Raw genomic sequence first — 23,763 nt, forward strand, 5'->3', positions numbered from 1 at the left:
TTGTAGCCAGGTGGGGGTTGGTCTCTTCTCCCAGGCACCCAGCACCAGAACAAGAGGACACAGTCTGAAGCCGTGCCAGGGGAGGTTCAGGCTAGATGTTAGGAAGAAATTCTTCCCAGCAAGAGAGATTGGCCATGGGAATGTGCTGCCCAGGGAGGTGGTGGAGTCACCATCACTGCAGGTGTTCAGGAGGAGACTTGACTGGGTGCTTGGTGCCATGGGTTAGTTGATTAGGTGGTGTTGGATGATAGGTTGGACACAATGATCTTGAAGCTCTCTTCCAACCTGGTTAATTCTATTCTATTCTATTCTATTCTATTCTATTCTATTCTATTCTATTCTATTCTATTCTATTCTATTCTATTCTATTTCTATTTCTATTTCTATTTCTATTCCTATTCTATTCTGTGGGGAGGCCAGGCCCAGCTCTCTTTAAGTCCCTTTTGTAAACAGGAGCCATTCAAAGCTGACTCAAGCAGCAGCCATGCAGTGGAATGCAGCTAGGAAACACCACTGGCTTCATTAGTCCTGACCAGAAATGCTCCCTAGGGCTGTTTTTCTCCCTATGGAATTCTAACCATCACCTTCCTCAGCACAGCTGCCCTCACTCCCAGCATAGTCCTTCAGGCCTGGAAGGAGCAGCAGAAACACCTCCTGAGCAAGATTCTCCTCCCCAGACACCTGTCCTCCCAGCAGCAAGGCAGCTGGTGCCAGCAGTGCTGACAGCACAGGAGCCTGGTTGTAGGCAAAGGGAGCTCCCAAGGGCATCCAGTCCAGCCCCCTGCAGGCAGCAGGGACATCCTCCACTAGAGCAGGTTGCTTAGAGCCTTGTCAAGCCTGACCTTGAATATCTCCCTGGGCAGCCTGTTGCAGTGTTCCAGCAGCCTCCTGCTGCAGAACTTGTTCCTCACATCCAGTCTCAATCTCCTCTGCTCTCATTTCAAACCATTGCCCCTGGGGCTGTCCCTGCAGTCCCTCTGCACCCTTCTTGTAGCCCCCTTCAGATACTGGAAGGCTGCTCTAAGGCCTCCCTGGGGTTCAAAAAAGGAACACAGGGTGTTCCCAAGTACATTTAGTAAGGCAGAGCTGAGACAAAAAGCAAGACTGGCATCTAAACTTTAGCCAGCTGCAGGCTGAGGAGTCTGCCTTTTGAAGATGTGGAAAGCAGAAGGTGGATGTTCTACCCCCAGATGCTTCTACAGCAGGCACTGAAGATTTGGCCTTAAATGACTCTACAAGAGCCCCTACAAAACCTAAGGAAGTTCCTCATTCAGTCCCAGATACCCAGGGAGGGAATTCAGGGATCTCCAACTGCAGACCTTTCAGTCACTCCAGCATGTTCAGCCTGCTGATTCTTCTCAGCCTGATCAGAAATGGTTTCATATGTCCTCAGGACTATCTCCCACCCTCTTGTTCTCTTGTTCTACTCAGGATCATCTCCAGACTTTTGCTTTCCTGTTCAACTCAGGATCATCTCCAATCTCTTCTTCTCCTGCTCAGCTCAGGATCCAAGACAGATGCTGAGTTGCTTAAACATAGCTGGAGAAGGGCAGCGAGGCTGGGGAGGGGTCTGGGGCACAGCCCTGGGGAGAGAGGCTGAGGGAGCTGGGGTTGCTTAGCCTGGAGAAGAGGAGGCTCAGGGGAGACCTTCTTGCTCTCTGCAACTCCCTGCAGGGAGGTTGTAGCCAGGTGGGGGTTGGGCTCTTCTCCCAGGCACCCAGCACCAGAACAAGAGGACACAGTCTCAAGCTGTGCCAGGGGAAGTTTAGGCTTGATCTTGGAAAGAAGCTCTTGCCAGCAAGAGAGATTGGCCACTGGAATGTGCTGCCCAGGGAGGGGGTGGGGTCCCTGGAGGTGTTTAAGAAGAGCCTGGCTGAGGCACTCAGTGCCATGGGCTGGTTGATTAGATAGGGCCGGGTGATTGGTTGGACTTGCTGATCTTGGAGGTCTCTTCCAACCTGGCTGACTCTGTGATCTCCCACCCTCTTGTTCTTCTGTTTAACTTACTGTGCTGCTGACAATGCTCAGAGCATCCTGGAAGTAGTCCCATGCCTCCTGCAGCACAGAGGCATCCAGGTCAGTTAGCCCTGTGGGCAAGGAGAGGCTGATCAAGCTGTGCAGGCACTGGCTGAGAAAGGGAACAGAACAGAGCAGACATCAAACACCCTGCACCAACAGCTGCTTTGTGGCAGCAGAGAACAGAGCCTGCACTGGGTTGGAAGGGGCCTTGAAAGGTCATCCTGCCCACCCCCCCTGCAGTCAGCAGGGACATCCCCAACCAGCTCAGGTTGTTCAGAGCCCCATCAAGCCTGACCCTGAATGTCCCCAGGGATGGGGCCTCCACCACCTCCCTGCCAGCAGCATCCTAACTTATGTCTGTGTGTCAGACAGGGCCAGCTCACCACACTCACACCCTCACAGCACAAACACTTTTGCTGCTGTCAGATCTCCTTCACACAAAGGATGCAAAGAGAGAGCCAAGAGCACCAAGTACTTCAGTGCTGCCATTGCTGGGCTCTGAAGTCCCACAGGAGGAAAGATGACAGTGAGCAAAAAAGGTCCTCTGCCAGCTTCAGCAGCAAGAACCAAGCAGTCAGCAGCCTCAGAAAATGAGTAACCAACCCATGGCTTCTGAAAGCAGCTGAAGTGAGACAGGCAGCAGGAAGCTGCCCCTGCCAGGGGCTACTGCAAACAACTCCACAGGAGGAAAGAAACTTTGGGGGACAGCAGTGAGTGAGAAGGACACAGCCCAGGCTGGTTTGCAGGGTCCCTAAGCCACAGCTGTTAGAAGGCCAGGGACAGCCAAACAAAGCACTGGAGTCAGAGATTCACAGGATGGGTTGGGCTGAAGGGCCCTCAAAGCTCATCCAGCTCCAGCCCCCTGCCATGGGCAGGGACACCTCCCACCAGCACAGGCTGCTCAAGGCCTCATCCAGCCTGGCCTTCAACACCTCCAGGCAGGAGGCAGCCACAGCCCCCCTGGGCAGCCTGTGCCAGGCTCTCCCCAGCCTCGCTGGAAACAACTCCAAACCAAAAGTGCCTGCAGTCTGAACTCTCTGTGCTGAACAGAAGGCATCTGAGTTTGGCCTCATGGCTGATGTTTTAAACACACTGAGCAGCTGATGACAGAAATGGCCTAGGCAGGCAGCCTCCTACACTGTGAAAAAGGAGAGAGTCACAGAATGGCTCAGGTTGGAAGGGATCTCAGAGGTCACTCACTCCAACCCCCCTGCCATCAGCAGGGACACCTCCCAGCTAGATTTGGTTGCCCAGATCCTCACCCAACCTGGCCTTGAACACAGGATCATAGGAGCACAGGATGTTAGGGGCTGGAATGGACCTCTGGAGATCCTCAAGTCCAACTCCCTGCCAGAGCAGGAGCATAGAATCCAGCACAGGGCACACAGAACACATCCAGATGGGGCTGGAAAGGCTCCAGAGAAGGAGACTCCACAACCTCTCTGGGCAGCCTGCTCCAGGCCTCTGGGACCCTCACAGATGTTCTTCCTGATGTTGAGGTGGAAGCTGCTGTGCTGGAGTTTATATCCATTGCCCCTTGGCCTATCCCAGGGCACAACTGAGCAGAGGCTGTCCCTGTCCCTTCCTTCCTCACCCCCAGCTTCCAGGTATTTATGAACATTAAATCCCCTCTCAGCCTTCTCCTCTCCAGACTAAACAGCCCCAGGGCGCTCAGCCTCTCCTCCCCAGGCAGTGCTGCAGTCCCTTCAGCATCCTTGGAGCCCTCCCTTGGACTCTCTCCAGCAGATCCTTGTCCCTCCTGAACTGGGGAGCCCAGACCTGGATGCAATATTCCAGGGGAGGTCTCAGCAGGGCAGAGCAGAGGGGGAGGAGAACCTCCCTGGCTCTGCTGGCCACACTCCTCTGAATGCCCCCAGGACCCCCTTGGCCTTCTTGGCCCCCAGGGCACATTGCTGTGCCCTGCAGACCTTGCTGCCCAGCAGCACTCCCAGCTCCTTCTCCTTGGGGCTGCTCTGCAGCAGATCCCCTCCCAGGCTGTGCTGCTGCAGTTGATTCTTCCTGCCCAGCTGCAGGACTCTGCTCCTCTCCTTGTTGAGCCTCAGCAGGTTCCTCTCTGCCCAGCTCTCAGCCTGCCCAAGTCTCACACAGCCTTCAGGTGTCTCAGCCAAGCCTCCCAGCTTGGTGTCATCAGCAAAGCTGCTGAGCAGCCTCTGTCTGTCTGTCTGTCATTGCCATCAGTGTCATTGATGAAGATGTTGAGCAGGACTGGACCCAGCACTGACCCCTGGGGGACTCCACTGGTGCCAGCTCTCCAGCTGGACCTGGCCCCACTGAGCACCACTCTGCACTCTGTTGTGTCACCAGCTCCTGGTCCCTCTCACTCTCTGCTCTTCTGTTCTCCTGAGCTTGCTCACAAGGATGTTATCAGAGACAGTGCCAAAAGTCAAGGTAGACTACACCCCCTGGTCTGCCTGCATCTCCTCATTCAGCTGCAGCACCACAGAAGGCTATCAGAGGAGCCAAGCAGGATGTCCCCTTGGTAAATCCATGCTGACTGCTCCTGATGACCTTCTTCTCTTCCAAGTGCCTAGAGGTGACCTCCGGAATGAGCTGCTCCATCATTTTTCCAGGGATGGAGGTGAGGCTCACTGGTCTGTAGTTTCCTGGACCCACAGCCTCCCTGGGCAGCCTGTGCCAGAGTCTCACCACCCTCACACTGAAGAACTTCTTCCTCAGCTCCAGTCTAGCCCTGCTCTCCCTCAGCTCCAAACCCTTCCCCCCTGGCCTGGCTCCAGACACCCTCAGCAAAAGTCTCTCTGCAGCTTCCTGCAGGATCCCTTCAGGTCCTGGCAGCAGCTCTGAGGCTCCTCTGGAGCCTTCTCTTCTCCAGGCTGCACACCCCCAGCTCCCTCAGCCTGTGCTCACAGCAGAGCTGCTGCAGCCCTTGGATCATCCTTGTGGCCTCCTCTGGCCTCACTCCAGCAGCTCTGTGTCCTTCTGCTGCTGGGGACACCAGAACTGGAGGCAGGATTGGAGGTGAGGTCTGGGCAGAGCAGAGCCCAGGGGCAGAATCCCCTCTGCTGCCCTGCTGCCCACCCTGCTCTGGCTGCAGCCCAGCACACAGCTGCCTGCTGGGCAGCAGGAGGGCACTGCTGGCTGCTGGGGAGCTGCTCACTGCAGGGCACCATCTGAAAGTGACACCTTCAGGAGAAGCTGCCAGAGACCTCTTCTGGATGCAGTTCTCATCTTGCCTCCTCAGTAGATTATTTATTGGACTGGAGCTGGATCAGAGGCCAGACCAGACCAGGGGCAGCTCACAACCCCCCAGCTGGCCACTCCTGAGGGCACCCTGCCTGGCCAGCAGAGGTCACAGATTGTACAGCAGCTAAAATCCACATGTGGTTGTTTTTCCTTTCTCCCAACCTGCAGCCCTGATTCCCTGCCAGCACTCCCAGGCAGGCAGCCTGGCAAAGCTGTGTGTGACAGCACTGACCTCAGCTTCACAGCATCAGTGACATTCTGCTTCCTGTGAAGGTTCAGTGCAGCCTGGAGAGCTTTCTTACACAGCACAGGGTACCTAGCTGGAGCTTCCATTGCCAGTGCTGAAAAGCAAAGAGAGAACAAAAGCAATTCCTGGAGCCAGCCTCTAGAACAGAATAGAATGAACCAGGTTGGAAAAGGCCTTTGAGATCACCAAGCCCAACCTATCCCCCAGCACCATCTGATCAACTCAACCATGGCACCAAGGGCCTCATCCAGGCTCTTCCTAAACACCTCCAGGGATGGGGACTCCACCACCTCCCTGGGCAGCACATCCCAATGGCCAATCTCTCTTGCTGGGAAGAATTTCTTCCTAACCCCCAGCCTAAACCTCCCCTGGCACAGCTTGAGACTGTGTCCTCTTGTTCTGGTGCTGCTTGCCTGCCTGGGAGAAGAGACCAACCCCCACCTGGCTACAACCTCCCTTCAGGGAGTTGGAGAGAGCAAGAAGGTCTCCCCTGAGCCTCCTCTTCTCCAGGCTAAGCAACCCCAGCTCCCTCAGCCTCTCCTCACAGGGCTGTGCTCCAGACCCCTCCCCAGCTTTGTTGCCCTTCTCTGGACACCTTCCAGCGTCTCAACATCTTTCCTAACCTGAGGAGCCCAGAACTGGACACAGGACTCAAGCTGTGGCCTCAGCAGTGCTGAGCACAGGGCAGGATGACCTCCCTGCTCCTGCTGGCCACACTGTTCCTGCTGCAGGCCAGGATGCCATTGGCCTTCTTGGCCCCCTGGGCACACTGCTGGCTCATGTTCAGCCTACTTTGGTCTCCCTGAGCTCTATCCCAAGCTACAGCATGTTGCCAGGTGCCTTGTGACAAACACCTGGAATGAGATGTGCTGGCTGCCTGGGCTGGGCCAGGCCAGGGAGCACCAGCAGTGAGCACTGCCAGGCAGGAGCACCCCAGAAACCTGCAGCTCTGCCTGCTGCTTGCTTCTGGTGCAGTTACCCAAAGCCACTGGGGGAGGAGGTGTCTGAAGTAAAGAGAAATGTTGTGTTTGTCTCCTTGCCCATCAACAGCTGGGTGGAAAAGCAGGCAGGAGCAGGGTGTCAGTGTGGTGTCTCTCAGCCCAGGAGCTCAGGCCTCAAAACAAGGCAGACAAGGAGGTGTTTGTGCAACCCTTCAGAACCCCCTCTGCTAGCTCTACATGACACTCATCTTGCTTCCACTCTGCTCTAGGCTCTCAGGAGGCATGACCAGAGCTTGGGATGCAAGCAGTGCTCTTTACACATGAACCTCACTACCAGCCTAAAGCCTCTGCACTGGGCATGGGGCAGCCAGCTTGGGTCATCCTCTGGCTTTTGCCATTCCAGAGGCCATAGAAGTTCCTCTGAATAAACTTTCCCAGGCCCACAACTTGTACAAGTATCTCAGGGTCTAGCAAGGGAAGTGCTGCAGTGTCTGGCTCTTCATCCATGTAATGCAGCATCTCAGCTCTCCTAATGGTGCTGAGATCCTAAGCATTCAGGACATAGAATGACAGAATTGTCAGGGCTGGAAGGGACCTCAAGGCTCAGCCAGTCCCAAGCCCCTGCCATGGCCAGGGACACCTCACACCACAGCAGGTTGCTCACAGCCACCTCCAGCCTGGCTGCAAACACCTCCAGGCAGGAGGCTTCCACCACCTCCCTGGGCAACCTGTGCCAGGCTCTCACCACCCTCATGGGCAACAACTTCTTCCTCACAGCCAAGCTCAATCTCCCCACTTCTAGTTCTGCTCCATCCCCCCCAGTCCTATCCCTCCCTGACACCCTCAAAAGTCCCTCCCCAGCTTTCTTGGAGCCCCCTGCAGATCCTGGAAGGCCACCAGAAGGTCTCCTGGGAGCCTTCTCCTCTCCAGCCTGCACAACCCCAACTCTCTCAGGCTGTCTCCAGAGCAGAGCAGCTCCAGCCCTCTGCTCCTCCTCCTGGCCCTGCTCTGGACACCTCCCAGCCCCTCCAGAGCCTTCCTGGCACAGAGGCTCCAGAGCTGGCCCCAGAGCTCCAGCTGTGGTGTCAGCAGAGTGGAGCAGAGGGGCAGAATCCCCTCCCTGGCCCTGCTGGCCACACTTCTCTTGCTGCAGCCCAGGCTCTGCTTGGCTCTCTGGGCTGCAAGTGCTCCCTGCAGGCTCCTGCTGAGCTTTTCCTCCCCCAGCACCCCCAAGGCCTTTTCTCCAGGGCTGCTCTCCAGCCAGTCCCTGCCCAGCCTGTCTCAGTGCCTGGGATTGCCCTGCCCCAGCTGCAGGACCTTGCCCTTGGCCTTCTTGAACCTCCTGAGGTTGTCCTGGGCCCAGCTCTGCAGCCTGTCCAGGTGCCTCTGGATGGATCCTTCCCTCCAGCTGTCAGCAGCACCACACAGCTTGGTGTCATCAGCAAACTTATGCTGTACAACACCTGGCAGTCCTGGTCACCCCACACAAAAGAGCAGCAAGGGCTGCTTCTGATGGCTTGGAGAGCTGTGACAGTAGAACTGGAGTCCTTACATGCAATGATTTCCAGTGTCTTGGCCTCTGTTTGTGGCTGGTCCCACACTGACTCCATCAGGCTGTGGAGTGTTGGATCATTCAGTTTGGCTCTTGCCTCAAACTCATAAAGCAGCAGCAGTGTGTCTGTTGGGTCTCTGGCAAAGTCTCCTGCAGAAGAGACAGAATTGCTCTGTGCAGTCAACTTCTGCTCTCAAACCACCTGGGGCAGCAGAAGGGACAGGGGCTTGGTTCCAACAGGCAGGGAAACCATGAAGGTCCTCAGGCTCAACAGCAGAGCAAGTGCAACCCTGAAGCAGTCTTGGACAGAAGCTTCAGATAGCCAAAGCCAACTCCACCAACCCCTCCCCCCCACCCCACACAAATCTGGGCTCTCTGTAGCTGGCTCCATTCATGCAGCTCTCCCAGCAGGATAACAGCTGCTGGAGAAAGCATTCTGGTGGTTACAGGAGGTGACAGAAAGCTATCACCTCAGGAGATCAGCTTCTGAAAGTTCTCACCAGCTTCAAATCCTTCCCTCAGGAAATCCTTGAAGACAGAAGGGTGAGAGAGCAGCAGAGCTGCACCCAGCAGGAATGCCAAACACTCCTTCACTGGACTCCCACAGAGACTTTTGGGCTTGCACCTGAAAGACCTCCTCAGCTTCCTCCAGGGCAGCAGACTCATCCACACCTTGGCTAAGGGCTGCTGAAGACGGGAGCACCAGGCCACCATGCCACAAACCTCTGCAGGAGCAATTCCAGCATGTCCCTGTCCTGAGGTACTCAGCTGGCTGGGTGTGGATGGAAATGAAAAGGGAAGAAGTCTTCCTGACTTCTTCCTGCCCCAAGGGCAAAAGGGCCATGAGAAGCCAGAGCCCAGGCCATGCCAGGAACCTTTCAGCAGCAATGTTAAGGGGGAAAGCCCAGCAAGGAGATTCCTTGCCTAAAGGTAAAACACAAACACCTCCTCCCAGTGGGAACCCCAGAGGGTGCCAAAGCTGGGCATGAGGAGAAGCCAGGAGATGCCACAGTGGGAACACCTGGCACTGAACTGCCAGAGAACACAAAGCACCCTCCAGGCTAGCAGGCAGCTCAGCACCATGGCTGCCAGCTCACACCTGGCCAGCAGCTCCACATCCAGATGCAGCTGGAGACAAGTGGAGTCCTCTGCACTGGCACCAGGGCTGGGCAGTATCCTCACCAATGATGCAGACAGAGACTGAGGCACCCTCAGCAAGCTTGCAGATGACACCAAACTGAGTGGTGCTGTTGATAAGAGTGAAGGATGGGATGGGAGCCATCCAGGGGCACCTGGACAGGCTGCAGAGGTGGCTGAGGAGAACCTCAGGAGGTTCAATAAGGCAAAGTGCAAGGTCCTGCACCTGGGTCAGGGCAACCTTTGGCATCAGTCCAGGCTGGGGGATGATGAGATTGAGAGCAGCCCTGCAGAGAAAGACTTGGGGGTGCTGGGGGGGGAGAAGCTGGACAGGAGCCAGCACTGGGCACTGGCAGCACAGAAGGCCAAGGGCAGCCTGGGCTGCATCCAAAGCAGTGTGGTCAGAGATGGAGAGAGGGATCCTGCCCCTCTGCTCTGGGGAGACCTCACCTGCAGGGCTGGGGCCAGATATGGAGCCCTAAAACAACAAAGACCTGGAGCTGATGGAGACAGTCTAGAGACCACCAAGATGCTCAGAGGGCTGGAGCACCATTGCTGTGGGCACAGGCTGGGAGAGTTGGGGCTGTGCAGCCTGCAGAAGAGAAGGCTCCAGGGAGACCTCAGAGCTGCATTTCAATATCTGCAGGGGAGCTGCAGGCAGCTGGGGAGGGACTGTTCAGAAGGGGCTGTGGGGATAGGAGGAGAGGCAATGGTTTGAAAGTGGAGCAGGGCAGAGGTAGGTTGGCCATCAGGAGGAAGCTCTGCACAGGGAGGGTGGTGAGACACTGGCACAGGCTGCCCAGGGAGGTGCTTGAGGCTCCATCCCTGGAGCTGTTCAAGCTCAGCCTGGCTGTGTCCCTGTGCAGCCTGCTCTAGCTGGAGCTGTCCCTGCTGCCTGCAGGGGTAGGACAAGATGCCCTTTGAGGCTTCCTTCCAAGCCAAAGCAGCCTGTGACAGTGTGCAAGGTCTCACCTAACATGGAAAGGACAGGAAAGAGAGGATGAGGTTTGGCACTTAAGTACCAGGACTTTCTGTGTTCTGAAATGTCCTCTGTGGCAGAAGGATGGCAAAAGGGTTAAAGCAGTGCAAGAGTGACTCCAGAGCAGAGCAAAAGCCTTAATGTTAGAGACCCCCCTTCATGCTGAAGGCCCTTCCACACTTCCCAGCACCCAGCCAGTGGAAGGCTGCAGGGACACACAGAACCCACCTGGGTTTGACAGCTCCTCCAGCACACTGCATGGTTCTGCTGCCCTGCTCCCAGCTGAGGCAGCCAGCCCTCATGCCCTCTATGTTTCCTGCATTCAGAGACTCAGCCCAGCAGCTCTCTGGGGACTTACCTGTCAGTTTCAGAACCTTCCAGATCTCCTTGCATGCCTGGAGATGCTCAAGTGCCTGAGTGAAAAGCTGCACCTGTGCAAGAGGCAATTCAAAGAGAAAGGAGGCTGCATGTCCCAGCTGCCAGGAGCCTTAGACACAGCCATGCAATAAATCAAGAAGCAGCCTCATTATCACAGCATCTGCAGCAGCTACTGGCTTGGGGCTTCTCCCTCTCTCTTTTTCAGAGATCTCCACAGGGGCAGTGTGAAATTGTGCCTGGGAAGGGTTAGGCTGGAGATGAGGAGAACTTTCTTTGCTGCAGAAGTGGTCAGGGATTGGCACAGGCTGCCCAGGGAGGTGGTGGAGTCCCCATCCCTGGAGGCACTCAAGAAACCTGTGGCCATGGCACTTGGTGAAAGGGTTTAGTGGCCATGGTGGGGTTGGGTTGCTGGTTGGACTGGATGAGCTTGGAGGCCTTTTCCAAGGCAAACAATTCTCTGATTCATAGAATCACAGAATCACAGAGTGTTAGGAGTTGGAAAAGACCTCAAAAGCTCAACTCCAAGCCCCCTGCCAGAGCAGGGTCACCCAGGGCAGGGCACCCAGGAACACATCCAGGTGGGCTTGGGAAGTCTCCAGAGCAGGAGACTCCACAACCTCTCTGGGCAGCCTGCTCCAGGGCTCAGCACCCTCACAGCAAAAAGGTTTCTCCTCATGCTGAGGTGGAACTTCCTGGGTTCCAGTTTGTACCTGCTGGTCCTTGCCCTGTCACTGGGCACCACTGAAAAGGGCCTGGCTCCTTCATCCTGACCCCAGCCCTCAGCTATTGATAGACATTGATCAGATCCTTCTCTCAGCCTTCTCCTCTCCAGACTAAACAGCCCCAGGGCTCTCAGTCTCTCTTCACACCTGAGATGACCAAGAGCCTTCATCATCTTCATAGCCTCCACTGGACTCTCTCCATCAGATTTCTGTCTCTCTTGAGCTGGGGAACCCAGAACTGGACACAGTATTCCAGGTGTGGCCTCAGCAGGGCAGGGTAGAGGGGGAGGAGAACCAACTTAGACCTGCTGGTCACACTTCTCTTCCTGCACCCCAGGACTCCACAGCCAGAAGCAGGTAAGGCAGCAGTGCCCTACCTGTTCAGAAGGTGTGGCTTGCTGCCTCCCCATCTCCAGCTCAATGGCAGCTGCCATCACAAGGCAGGTCTTCTGAGCTACGAGGACAGCTTTGTCAGAAGGACAAAACTGGGACAGCTGAGACAAAAGAAGGAAAAGGCAATGAAAATTGTGTCCCTAGGAAGCAATCTGCTGCATGGGACTGAGCCAGGGTCAGTGCCAGGGCCTGGTGATGCTGCAGTTTCCTTGGGCAATTACAGAAGATGAATGAACTATAAACTGTAAAGCAGCAGTGGTGCCCACACACAAACCTGACAGCCTGGCAGGAGTGCTGGGTGGGGATTAGCCTCAGCACATCTGCAGTAATGCTACAGCTTCAGAGAACCACAGACTGGGTTGGGTTGGAAGGGACCTGAAAGCTCATCCAGCTCCAGCCCCCTGCCATGGGCAGGGACCCCTCCCACCAGCACAGGCTGCTCAAGGCCTCATCCAGCCTGGCCCTGAACACCTCCAGGCAGGAGGCAGCCACAGCCTCCCTGGGCAAACATTTGCAAATATTGGAAAGTTCTCACTGAAGTCTCAGTTTGTAAGACACCAGGAAGGACATGGGCCTGGTGGAGCAGGTCCAGAGGAGGCCACAAAGATGATCAGGGGCTGGAGAACCTCTGCTATGGGGACAGCCTGAGACAGCTGGGGGTGTTCAGCCTGGAGAAGGCTCCAGAGAGACCTTTGAGCAGCCTGCCAGTACCTGAAGAGGCTCCAAGAAGGCTGCAGAGGAACTGTTCCCAAAGGCCTGCAGGGACAGTCCCAGGGGCAGTGGTTTGAAATGAGAGCAGAGCAGATTGAGATTGGATGTGAGGAACAAGTTCTGCCCCAGGAGGCTGCTGGAACACTGCAGCAGGTTGCCCAGGGAAGTGGTTGAGGCTCCATCCCTGGAGATATTCAAGGCTGGAGAGGGCTCTGGGCAACCTGATCTAGTGGAGGATGTCCCTGCTGAGTGCAGGGGGTTGGACTGGATGCCCTCTGGAGGTCCCTTCCAACCCAGACCATTCTGTGACTCTATGATCTTAAAGGCACAGAGTGCAAAGTCTGACACCACTGCTCACACTTGGTGTTACAACTCAGTCCCCTGCTAACAGTGCTCCCTCCCCAGGGCACACAAGCCTGCCTCCAAGAAGCTACCTGGAATCATGGCTGTAGCTTCTTAAGGAACTAAAGTGATGACAAGGTTCAGAGATCCAGTTCCCAAGGTACATACCTTGAAGGACAGCAGAAAAAAGTCCCTCATGTGTTCAGGGCATCCCTTGGACTGCACAGCCAAGTTCCAAGCTAAGAGAGACAAAAAATGAGACTAGAATAAAACCCTTCAGCATCCTGAGTGTGTCCATCAAAGCTGTGGGAAGGGGCAGCCCATACTGACACTTCAGTTCCTTAATCCAACATCACCAGCAGCTCAGGGAACAAGAGCCAGGAATGCTGCTAGCAGGCATTTGTTAAAGAGCTGATCCACACCTGAACATTTGGTCTGAATTTCCTCCTGCCCAAGCTTCCCCCCAGCCACAGCTCAGCCACAGCTCCTCACCCTTCAGAGCAGGAACTGGAAGAAATATTTTCTTCTGTTAGCAAACCCTAACCCTCTTACCAGGACAAATTAAACAGGATCAGCCTGGCTGTGGCCCTGGGCAGCCTGCTCTAGCTGGAGGTGTCCCTGCTGCCTGCAGGGGGGTTGGACAAGCTGCCCTCTGAGGCTCCCTTCCAACCCAATGCAATCTGTGAGTCTGTGAAAACCCCCACAGCATTCTGATCCATTCTCCCTTTCCCCCCAGCTGGCTCAAGTGCATGGCAAATAAACACACAGCTCTGCTAACACATCAGAGATGATGGAATGGCTTGGGCTGGAAGGGACCTTAAAGATCATGGAGTTCCAACCCCCCTCAGCCAGCTCCCTCAGCACTCATGGGTGCATCCTACTGGGGCCCATGGACTTGTCCAGATGATCTCTCACCCAGTCCTCCTCAAATAAGGGAGTTTTCCTTCTCTAGACTTCCTCTCTCCCCTCCAGGGGCTGAGGGTCAGCCTTAGAGGCAAAAAGAAAGCATTCAGGAGTCTCCTCTGTCTCCAGAGCACACAGCCACCTCCTTCAGCAGCAGGCCCACACTTCCCCTGGGCTGCTTTCCCTGCTGCTGGACTTGAAAGCCTCTCTTGTTGTCTTTTGCATCCCTTGGCAGATTTCACTCCCAAAGAGCCTCAACCTTCCTCACTGCATCCCCACATACTCTGGCAAAGTTCTGACACTCCTCCCCAGTGCTCAGTCCCTTTTTCCACACAGTATGGATTTCCTTCCTCCATTGAAGGTATTTCCAGAAGCTCCTTACTCATCCAGGCAGGTCTCTTGCCTCCCCTACTTGATTTCTCACACATGGGGAGGCACTGATGCTCAGCTTAGGGGAGGCAGTGCTTGAATATTAACCAGCTCACTAAAACAATGAGTCTATTTGCTTGATCTTAAATCTGACTGCCACAGGGGAGTGGGAAAGGGAAGAGAAAATGGTCAGCTCTCAAGGGTTGTGTCATGGACACATCCAACAATTCTGCACTGAAGGCAATCATGGATCATTGAAAGGATGACTGGGGAATGGAAGCAAGGCTGAGAGCCCTGGGGCTGCTTAGTCTGGAGAGGAGAAGGCTGAGAGGGGATCTGATCAATGGCTATAACTATCTGAGTGTCAAGAAGAAGGAGCCAGGCTCTTTCCAGTGGTGCCCAGTGACAGGACAAGGGACAACAGGTACAAACTGGAACACAGGAGGTTCCACCTCAGCCTGAGGAGAGAGGTTGTGGAGACCTTCTCTAGAGATCTTCAAAACCTACCTGGATGTGTTCCTGTGTGACCTGCCCTGGGTGACCCTGCTCTGGCAGGGGGGGAGTTGGGCTGGGTGATCTCTGGAGGTCTCTTCCAACCCCTAATATTCTGTGATCCTGTGGTTCTGTATCAGCTCTCTGGAGGTGTTCAGGAGGAGACTTGACAGGGTGCTTGGTGCCATGGTTTAGTTGATTAGGTGGTGTTGGATTATAGGTTGAACTTGGTGATCTTGAAGGTCTCTTCCAACTTGGTCTATTCTATCCTATCCTATCCTATCCTATCCTATCCTATCCTATCCTATCCTATCCTATCCTATCCTATCCTATCCTATCCTATCCTATCCTATCCTACCCTATCCTATTCTCCCAGCAAACAGACCTTGTGTGACTATTTGTCTTGATAACTGCCTCAAACCCTGAGCTGCACCAGCTCATTGCAGAGGACACAAAACACAGCAGCAGGTCTTCAGCACCAGTTACAGCAGCAACTGCCAAGCTTCCAAGTGTTACAAATCTACCTCACCTTTAAGCACTGCTTTCTTCCTGACACTGTGGCTAAGTGGAGCTGGAGGGGAGTCAGCTCAGATTTTGAAAGTGCAACCTACCAACTTTTCTAAACCAGTGAGCTTCCAGGATCCTCATGTCCCCTGTGAACTTCTCTTCTGTGAAAGATGCAGCAAGTCTCTTGTGAGCTGCAGGAAAAGTGGAGTTCAGGACATAAACAACAGCTCCTGAGCAGAACAAACCCATTTCCCAGCCTGGTAACTACAGCACGAAGCAGACATTTCCACAGCTGCTGTGTAATGCCAGCTGAAGAGTGATCCTCACAAGTGGCATTTCATGTGCTCCTGAAGGCTGAGGAAAACCAACAGAAGGAGCCTCAGACAGCACTTGAGCTACAATAAGGCTGCCAACAAGTGCTGCCTCCTCAGAGCCTCCTGACACCAAATGCCTAAGGCAGGAGTTCTGCAGAACTTCAGCAAAGGTGAGAGGGTTTGGATTCCATGGCAGGCTGGAGACCTTTCCTCAAGGACACTTCCAGGAACTGAATTCCAGTCTTCATTCTTTCCCCCCAGCTGCAGCAGGGGTGCCTACCACAGCAAAAGCTCTGCAATCTCATTAACCTTCCTGTGCAAGACAGGAGGAGAGGGTCTAAAAAGCTTTAGTGAGAAGAAGTCTTTCTTCTGCTGGGGGAAGTGCCCTGCACAGCTCCTGTAGCTCCTGCAGTGCAAACAGCTCAGTTCAGCTTCTAAGGGCAGCACAGTTTAGAAGTGGGGACCAGTGTGGCCCAGCCTCTCCTGCCTCTCAGCAACTTGCTGTCACTCCTTGCAGTTTTCTAGGCCTTCCATGGCAATAACTAACTAAAGACAGACAGCACTCACTTCTGCTTTCAAATGCTCCATTTTAAATGGGTAGGATGGCAAGGACCACCACTGGCACTTCAGTGATGCCAACATTTTAAAAACTCAACCTTGCTCCTTTTAGAGCAGCTCAGCTGCCATGAAACTTGGATCTTTCACTACAAGACTGGGGGCAAGACACTGGAATGGACTCTCCAGAGAGGCTGTGGCTGCCCCCTCCCTGGAGATGTTCAAGGCCAGGTTGGATGGAGCCTTGAGTAACCTGGGCTGGGTGAGAGGTGTCCCTGTCCATGGCAGGGGGTTGGGTTAGATGATGTCTGAGGTCTACTCCAGCCTAGGCCCTTCTATGATTCTATGACTCTGATCCTGCCAATGCAGTTAGAGCAGGGGACTGTCACTTGAGGCCAGCCTGGCTGTGGCTGGTACCCAAATGCCTGCTGTTTGCATGTTCAGCCTTAGGAAGGACCAAAAGGACACTGCCTAGATGCAGCTGCCCCTCACTCAGAGAGAAGCTCTCAAGCAGAGGCTTTACTGGAACCAGTTTTTCCAACACCAGCCTGCAAAGTCCCACAGCAAAAGCTGCTGGCACTGAGCTCCAGCTTCACAACACTGCTGAATCTCCAGCTTCAATCTTCACTGGTTTCAGGGGAAGGTTTAGAACCTGGACTGAAGCAGGGAATCCAAACAATTGGTTGGTACATTGGATGAGGCCCTGAGCAAGCTGGGCTGGTGGGAAGTGTCCCTGCCCATGGCAGGGGGCTGGAACTGGATGTGCTTTAAGATCCCTTCCATCCCAACCCCTTCTGTGATTTACCATACTATAAAATGTACAGAGGTGGGTGGACTACAGATAAATAAAGCAGAAACATACCCAAGGTCAAGTAAGTCAGCATGGAGCTCATTTCTTCCTTTCTACAGGGGAGGACAAAGGGAATTTTAGAAGATGTTTGATCTCCTTTCTTGCAACAGAACACATCACTGAGGCTGGAACACAACACCCCTGTAATCATGGCTGCAATCATTCTTCCCCTGACAAACATCTCAGGCATGAGAAACTTGAGCATTTAAAGATGCAGGAGGACTATTCATAGATTCACAGAATGGGTTGGGTTGGAAGGGACCTCAAAGCTCATCTGGGTCCAATCCCCTGCCATGGGCAGGGACACCTCCCCCCAGCACAGGTTGCTCAAGGCCTCATCCAGCCTGGCCCTGAACACCTCCAGGGAGGGGACACCCACAGCCTCCCTGGGCAACCTGTTCCAGGTCTCCCCACCCTCACTCTCAACAATTTCTTCCTAATCTCCTAATCTCATCCTGGCACTCCCAGCCCTTGTCACAAGTCCCTCCCCAGCTCTCCTGGAGCCCCTTCAGGTACTGGAAGGCTGCTCTAAAGCTTCCCTGGAGCCTTCTCTTCTCCATATTGAGAGGCTGCAAAGTTTGTATTGATCTGCAGCAGTGCAGGTGGTTGTAGAAGTGCAACAGGAGATCTTCCTAGCTGCTGGGCTGCAGCTTCACCTTCAAACCCCACTCACACTGTGCTGCTTTCTTGACAGTCAAAACCCAGCAGTACAGTTCCACATCTAAGCCACCACACCATGTGCCAAGTGGCCACTCTGCAGCAAGGGAGGTGCCACTCTGAAGTTCTCACTCAGAACTTGTGAGGATACCACATCCTAGTGGCAAATTAGAGGCTGCTCAGCTCAACTCCCTCATTAAAAATATCTAAGTCTTCCACCCTAATAAAAGAGGAAGGCAAAGAGCAAATAACTGAAAGGAAAGGCTACACAAGGAGGAGAGCTGTTCCTATGGGATGTTCCTAGATAGTTCCTATCTGATCCAGTGCCTGAAAGGGGCCTACAAGAAGGCCAGGAAGGGACTTTTTAAAGGGGCTTGTAGTGATAGGATGAGAGGGAATGGACTGAAGCTTGAGGAGGGCAGATTGAGACTGGAGATGAGGAAGAAATTCCTGAGAGTGAGCGTGGGGAGGCACTGGAACAGGTTGCCCAGGGAGGCTGTGAGTGTCCTCTCCCTGGAGGTGTTCAGGGTCAGGTTGGATGAGGCCTTGAGCAACCTGTGCTGGTGGGAGGTGTCCCTGCCCATGGCAGGGGGTTGGAGCTGCAGGAGCTTTGAGGTCCCTTCCAACCCAACCCAGTCTGTGAATCTGTGCCATGAGGCCAAGCTGCAAAGCCATCAGGCTGGAATTTTTACTAGCACAAAAACTGATTTCTTGATTCCTTTGCTAGAAAGCAAAGCTCAGGAAGAATGTCTCAGACTCTGGGCACGAGACAGCCCCCAGAAGATTTCCACATGGGTTCACCTTTTCTCTTCATCCTCTGCTGTGAGCTGTGACAAGACAAGCCTGACCAAACACCTACATGGGAGGAAAACAGGCAGTGAAGAAACAAGAATTGTCTCATTCCAACAGTGTCCTTTGACCTACTGTTCCAGAAAGGAGTCCACTCCTCTGCTCTGTGCTGTCAGAGTATTGAACTGAGGATAAGATGCTGATGCTGCTTCCCACCCTGTTGCCTCACTTTGTGAACTCCTACCACAGCAAGTAAATAAATCCATTCTGACACAGGCCTGAAGCCCATTTTGGAATCAACACATCTGTCCCCCACTATTCTTATTATGCTCATGATGGAGTATCTCACTATGAAGACACCACCTCATCAGAGGACCCAAAGCAGCTGGGATTGTCACCAAGCAGATGGCTGCAATCCCATTGGGACTGCTGCTGATCAGCTGCTCAGGTCCTGTTCAGAGCAACTGGTAATGTGTGCCTGGCAGAGACCTGCAACATCTGCAGGTGTTAGGAGCTCAGGCTTGAGGTACAGCTGCAGCACCAAGGACTGCCAACTAATCTTTCATCTACTGTCTTCATGGCATCATGGAACTGGTGTGGTTGAAGGAGACCTTGAAGATCATCCAGTCCAACCCTTCACCCAGCACTGCCAGGTCACCACTAAATCATGGCCCTCAGAACCACATCTCCATGGCTCTGAAGGCCCTCCAGGGGTGGGGACTCCACCACTGCCCTGGGCCAGGCCTAGATAACTCTTTTGGGGAAGAAGTTGCTTTTCACCCCCAGGTTGTCCCATGGTGTGTGTGAGAGATGCTCAGGGCCTTGCTCTGGTTTCAACCAGCCTGCTTGCTAGGCTGCTGTAGCTGTCCACAGTGCTCCTCTGTACTGGGGGGATACAGCTCTCCTGGGCAGGATGCTGCAAGCTCCCTACACCCCAGCACTGCCACAGCTCCCTGCACCCCAGCAGTGGCACAGCTCCCTGCACCCCAGCACTGCCACACCTCCCTGCACCCCAGCACTGCCACAGCTCCCTGCACCCCAGCACTGCCACAGCTCCCTACACCCCAGCAGTGCCACAGCTCCCTGCACCCCAGCACTGCCACAGCTCCCTACACCCCAGCACTGCCACAGCTCCCTGCACCCCAGCACTGCCACAGCTCCCTGCACCCCTGAATTCTTACTTTAAAGCTGCACCACTGAATTCTTACTTTAAAGCTGCAAATAACTGCTGGCAGTCTTGTAGGTGTTCAGCCAAATGCTCCAGAGCTTTGATAGCCACAACTTGTTGTTGGTTCTGAAAAGGAATTAAAGCATGTTCTGTATAAACTGCACTCCCTCAGCTACCACCACAAAACAAGGCCCAGAGCAACAGCACATTCCAAAAGTCTGAGCAGTCTACAAGCAGTACCAAGGACAAAGGACCCTGTCCAGAACCACCTGAGCCATGAGGAAACCATCAGGAGAGATATTGATGGCACTGGGTGATGATTAGACTGCAGATCAGGAAGAAGCTCTTCAGGAGGGGGGTGGTGAGACAGTGGAACTGCCCAGGGAGGTTGGGGATGCCTCCTCCCTGGAGATGTTCAAGGCCAGGTTGGCTGAGGCCTTGAGCAGCTGAGTGTAGTTGAGAGGTGTCCCTGCCCATGGCAGGCAGTTGGAGAAGATGATCTCTGAGGTCCCTTCCAGCCTGAGCCCTTCTGTGACTCTGAGAGCCTATGAAAGGCTTCCATGCACAAAGAGCCTATGGCAGGAGCAGGACCAGTACAGGCTGGCAAGGCCTTTACTGTAAGCAGTGCTACAAACAAAGCTATGAAAGGCCTCCTGAAGAACAGAATCCTAGGGTAGGTCTGGTTGAAAGAGACCTCCAAGCTCACCCAGTCCAACCCTCAACCCAGCACTGCAAGCTCAGCACCAAACCCTGTCCCTAAGCACCAGGCCCACAGCTGTGGAACACCCCCAGGGGTGGTGACTCCAGCACTGCCCTGGGCAGCCTCTTCCAATGGCTGAGATCCCTTCCAGTGCTGAAATATTTCCTGCTCCCAGCCTGAGCCTGCTGCTGCAGCTTGGAACTCTGCTCCTGTCCCTTGCCATCAAGGAGCAGAGGCTGCCCCCTTCAGGGAGCTGGAGAGAGCAATGAGGTCTTCCTCAGCCTCCTCTTCTCCAGCCTGAACACCCCCAGCTCCCTCAGCCTCTCCTCTAGCCCAGGGGCCCCAGACCCTCTTTGCCCTTCTCTGGACAGGCTCCAGCCCCTCAATGTGCTTCCTGCAGTGAGGGCCCAGAGCTGAGCACAGCACTCGAGCTGTGGCCTCTCCAGTGCTGAGCACAGGGGGATGGTCACCTCCTGGCCCTGCTGCCCACCCTGCTTTCAACCCAGGCCAGGATGCATTGGCTTTCTTGGCTACCTGGGCACTGCTGGCTCATGGTCAGTGACTGCCAACCAACACCCCCAGGTCCCTCTCCAAGCTGCAGCTCTCCAACTACACATCCCCAGGTCTGGAGCTCCCCATGGAGTTGTGACCCAGCTGCAGGCCCTGGCCCTTGGCCTTGTTGAGCTTCACACAATGAGCCCTGCCCCATGGGGCTCACCTGCCCAGGTCCCCTTGGAATGAGCCCTGCCCCATGGGGCTCACCTGCCCAGGTCCCCTTGGAATGAGCCCTGCCCCATGGGGCTCACCTGCCCAGGTCCCCTTGGAATGAGCCCTGCCCCATGGGGCTCACCTGCCCAGGTCTCCTTGTAAACCCTCCCTACCCTCTAGCAGATGGACACAGCCATCTGCAGACTCACTGAGGGGGCCTCAATCCCTTCATCCAGGACACTGATAGAGACTGCAAAGAGGACAGGCAGCCTCTCCTCATCAGCTACTTCAGCCATCAGCCAAGCCACCAGCCAAGCTGCTCCCAGGAGGCACAAGGGATTTTTCAGTCTTTCATAATGGAATGGGTTGGGTTGGAGACCTTTCTGATCAACTGACTGCACTCTTACCTGCATCAGTCTCCTGTGTCAGGGTAAAGATCAGACACTGGCAGGTAGTGCCAGTGATTTGATAGCTCCTGGGAGCTTTCAGAGGCTTGAAGATTGTTCCCAGCTGCATGAAAAGCACAGAATCTACCCAGGTTTCACTTAGCTGTCAAGGCATTTGCAGCTCTCCTCTTCTCTTCTCTAGGAAGCACGACTCCAACCATGCTGAGCACCCCTGGCCTCAGAGGAGATGTCCCAGCCCATGGCAGGAGCTTGGAACTGGCTGATCTTTAGGGTTACAGAGTTTCCCCCTGCCACACCAAAGATCAACTCCCAGAGGCAGAAAAAGACATCACATTTCACTGAGAACTCCTTCCCTGGTACCAACCTCTGTAACTCAGAATCATTTCTCCTGAAGAAATATTTTAAACCCAGTTTCTTTTCATGTGAAATCAATCTCTGCAATTGGCTCTGCTGAGACCTCACCTGCAGGGCTGTGCCCAGATATGGAGCCCCCAACACAAGAGGGACATGGACCTCCTGAAGCAGGTCCAGAGGAGGGACACAAAGATGCTGAGAGGGCTGGAGAACCTCTGCTGTGGGCACAGGCTGGGAGAGTTGGGGCTGTGCAGCCTGCAGAAGAGAAGGCTCCAGGCAGACCTCAGAGCTGCAGTTCAATACCTGCAGGGGAGCTGCAGGCAGCTGGGAAGGGACTGTTCAGAAGGGGCTGTGGGGATAGGACAAGGGACAAGGGTTTGAAAGTGGAGCAGGGCAGAGGTAGGTTGGCCATCAGGAGGAAGCTCTGCACAGGGAGGGTGGTGAGACACTGGCACAGGCTGCCCAGGGAGGTGCTTGAGGCTCCATCCCTGGAGCCATCCAAGCTCAGCCTGGCTGTGACCCTGTGCAGCCTGCTCTAGCTGGAGCTGTCCCTGCTGCCTGGAGGGGGTTGGACAAGATGCCCTTGGAGGCTCCCTTCCAAGCCAATGCAATCTGTGAATTCCACAGCACACTTCCATGAGACCTGGGTCCCAGAGTATGAAATAGCAACAGATGAAGTAGGTACAGATATGAAAAGCAGGGCAGGTGACAGAGGTTACATCAGTAAAGCAAATGAGTCCAAGGTTATCTGAGCTACCTCCAAAGCAATCTGAGCAGCCAAACTCAGGAGGTTAGTGCCTGGATTTTCATCCACTCTCAGCTTGTCCTCACATTGGGATGGCTTTTCCACCAGCTTCCCCATTTCAATCACTGCTTCCACAGCTGAAACACACAGAGAGCAAAGTGACTTTCTTAATAGCAGCAGCTGGAAAGTTCTACTGTTTGAATGAGGCTTTGGAAATGATTCCTGAAAGGCTCTGGGTTTTTAACATGATAAAGCAAGCCACAAACACCTGACCAGCCCAGGGCCTCTCCACAGTTACCCATTTCTTCCCAGAGAGGTGCCAAAGGCCTTCCAAGCTCCTAATGTAAGGAGACAAGGGTGCCATGCAAATGTCACTGCATCTGGCATCCCTCATTTCACTCTGTTTGCCACCAAAGACAGAAGCCTTCCTCTAACACAGCATCTGGATGTGATTCCAAGCTCCCACATCCTGGCTTCTGCTAAGGGTGCTGCTGCTTTCGTGTCCACACCATGCTGCCTGGTTCCCACCCTGTGCATGTGAGCAAATGCTGCTGCCATTCAGAAGATGCACAGAGGACAAGTAATTGGCACAAACCCCACTGGCAAACAAGCTCTGCATGCTGCTTCATATTCTCAGTGAGTATAGAGAGGATTCTCATTACTTGAGCTAAGATTCTCATCAAGACCTGAAATGGCAGAGCTCATCAGAAAGAAGGATCTTCAGTGCTGTGCCATCTGTAAGTCACCTCAGGGACTCAGGTCTTCCCTGGTCACCTCAAGCTCTGCATGTCCAGAGCAATTCAGAATGGGTCTGTGGAGGTTTCTTCAGCTCAGGATCATTGCTCATGTTGTAAATGCATCCCAAAGGATATTAGAAACAGTAAATCCACAATCACCTGCACCTGGGGCTGCCACTGCAGCTGCTGCTCCTCAGAAGATTCAAGGCTTGCTAGCCAGAGGTGCATTCAAGCAGTACCAGATGTGGCAACGAGCTCCACATCCTATGTAGGGTGTGGAAAACACAGCACTGACAGCTGCAGCCTGCAGCCTGACAGCTTCATTGCCTCCCCAGACCCCAGCTGCCCTCTGCTGGGTCCTTCTCCAGACATGCAGCCCAGCTCTGCTTGGCATCCTCTGAGAGATTTGGCACTCCTGGGTTGGTTCTTTTTCTTTATCCCCAAACTCCTACCTTTATCAGTGTCTTTCTCCATCACTGCAATCTTGTAGACACTGAATTTAGTGAAGATGCTGTCTGGATCACACCTCTCTGCTTCTTTAACTGCCTCTCTAGCCTGCTCAGGGAAGAGATTAAAGGAGATCAGTACAATGACATCTGGAAACCAGCAACACAATTCACAGCAGAGGAGAGCTACAAAGAGACACAAAAGGTTGCACTGATTTATACAATTGCTCAACAAGTTTGGTCTGGCAGCATCATCCCTGGAAAGAAAGGTCAAGTGAACAGAGGAGAGGATGGCACCAAAGGCTGACAATGACCAGCCTGAAGAGAAAGCCAAACCCTCATGATCTGAGCCAGGAAAGCAGAAAGCAGGAGAATGGCTGAGAATGCTGCAAAATGAAACTCCCTTCAGTCACTCTGGC

General features: G+C 54.2%; 1 protein-coding gene across 3 annotated transcripts in view; it reads right to left on the minus strand.

Moving 5' to 3' along the window:
• Positions 1–23,763, minus strand: part of TEX11 (testis expressed 11) — a 57,487-nt gene that overhangs the window by 3,508 nt on the left and 30,216 nt on the right. For 2 of the 3 annotated variants that reach the window (XM_068163606.1, XM_068163607.1), the window contains exons 16-27: positions 23,351–23,453; positions 22,174–22,298; positions 19,288–19,373; positions 18,092–18,145; positions 16,646–16,686; positions 15,019–15,105; positions 12,812–12,882; positions 11,575–11,691; positions 10,456–10,528; positions 7,982–8,131; positions 5,474–5,582; positions 2,008–2,128 (exon numbers count right to left, since the gene is read on the minus strand). In XM_068163606.1, the coding sequence (XP_068019707.1) occupies positions 2,008–2,128; positions 5,474–5,582; positions 7,982–8,131; positions 10,456–10,528; positions 11,575–11,691; positions 12,812–12,882; positions 15,019–15,105; positions 16,646–16,686; positions 18,092–18,145; positions 19,288–19,373; positions 22,174–22,298; positions 23,351–23,453 (1,137 nt within the window). The remainder of the gene's footprint in view (positions 1–2,007; positions 2,129–5,473; positions 5,583–7,981; positions 8,132–10,455; positions 10,529–11,574; positions 11,692–12,811; positions 12,883–15,018; positions 15,106–16,645; positions 16,687–18,091; positions 18,146–19,287; positions 19,374–22,173; positions 22,299–23,350; positions 23,454–23,763) is intronic. The other variant, XM_068163608.1, reaches the window with a different exon arrangement.

Source organism: Melanerpes formicivorus, unplaced genomic scaffold, assembly GCF_026170545.1.
Source record: "Melanerpes formicivorus ecotype bairdi unplaced genomic scaffold, bMelFor1.0.p_v2 SCAF_73, whole genome shotgun sequence".
NCBI lineage: Eukaryota > Metazoa > Chordata > Aves > Piciformes > Picidae > Melanerpes > Melanerpes formicivorus.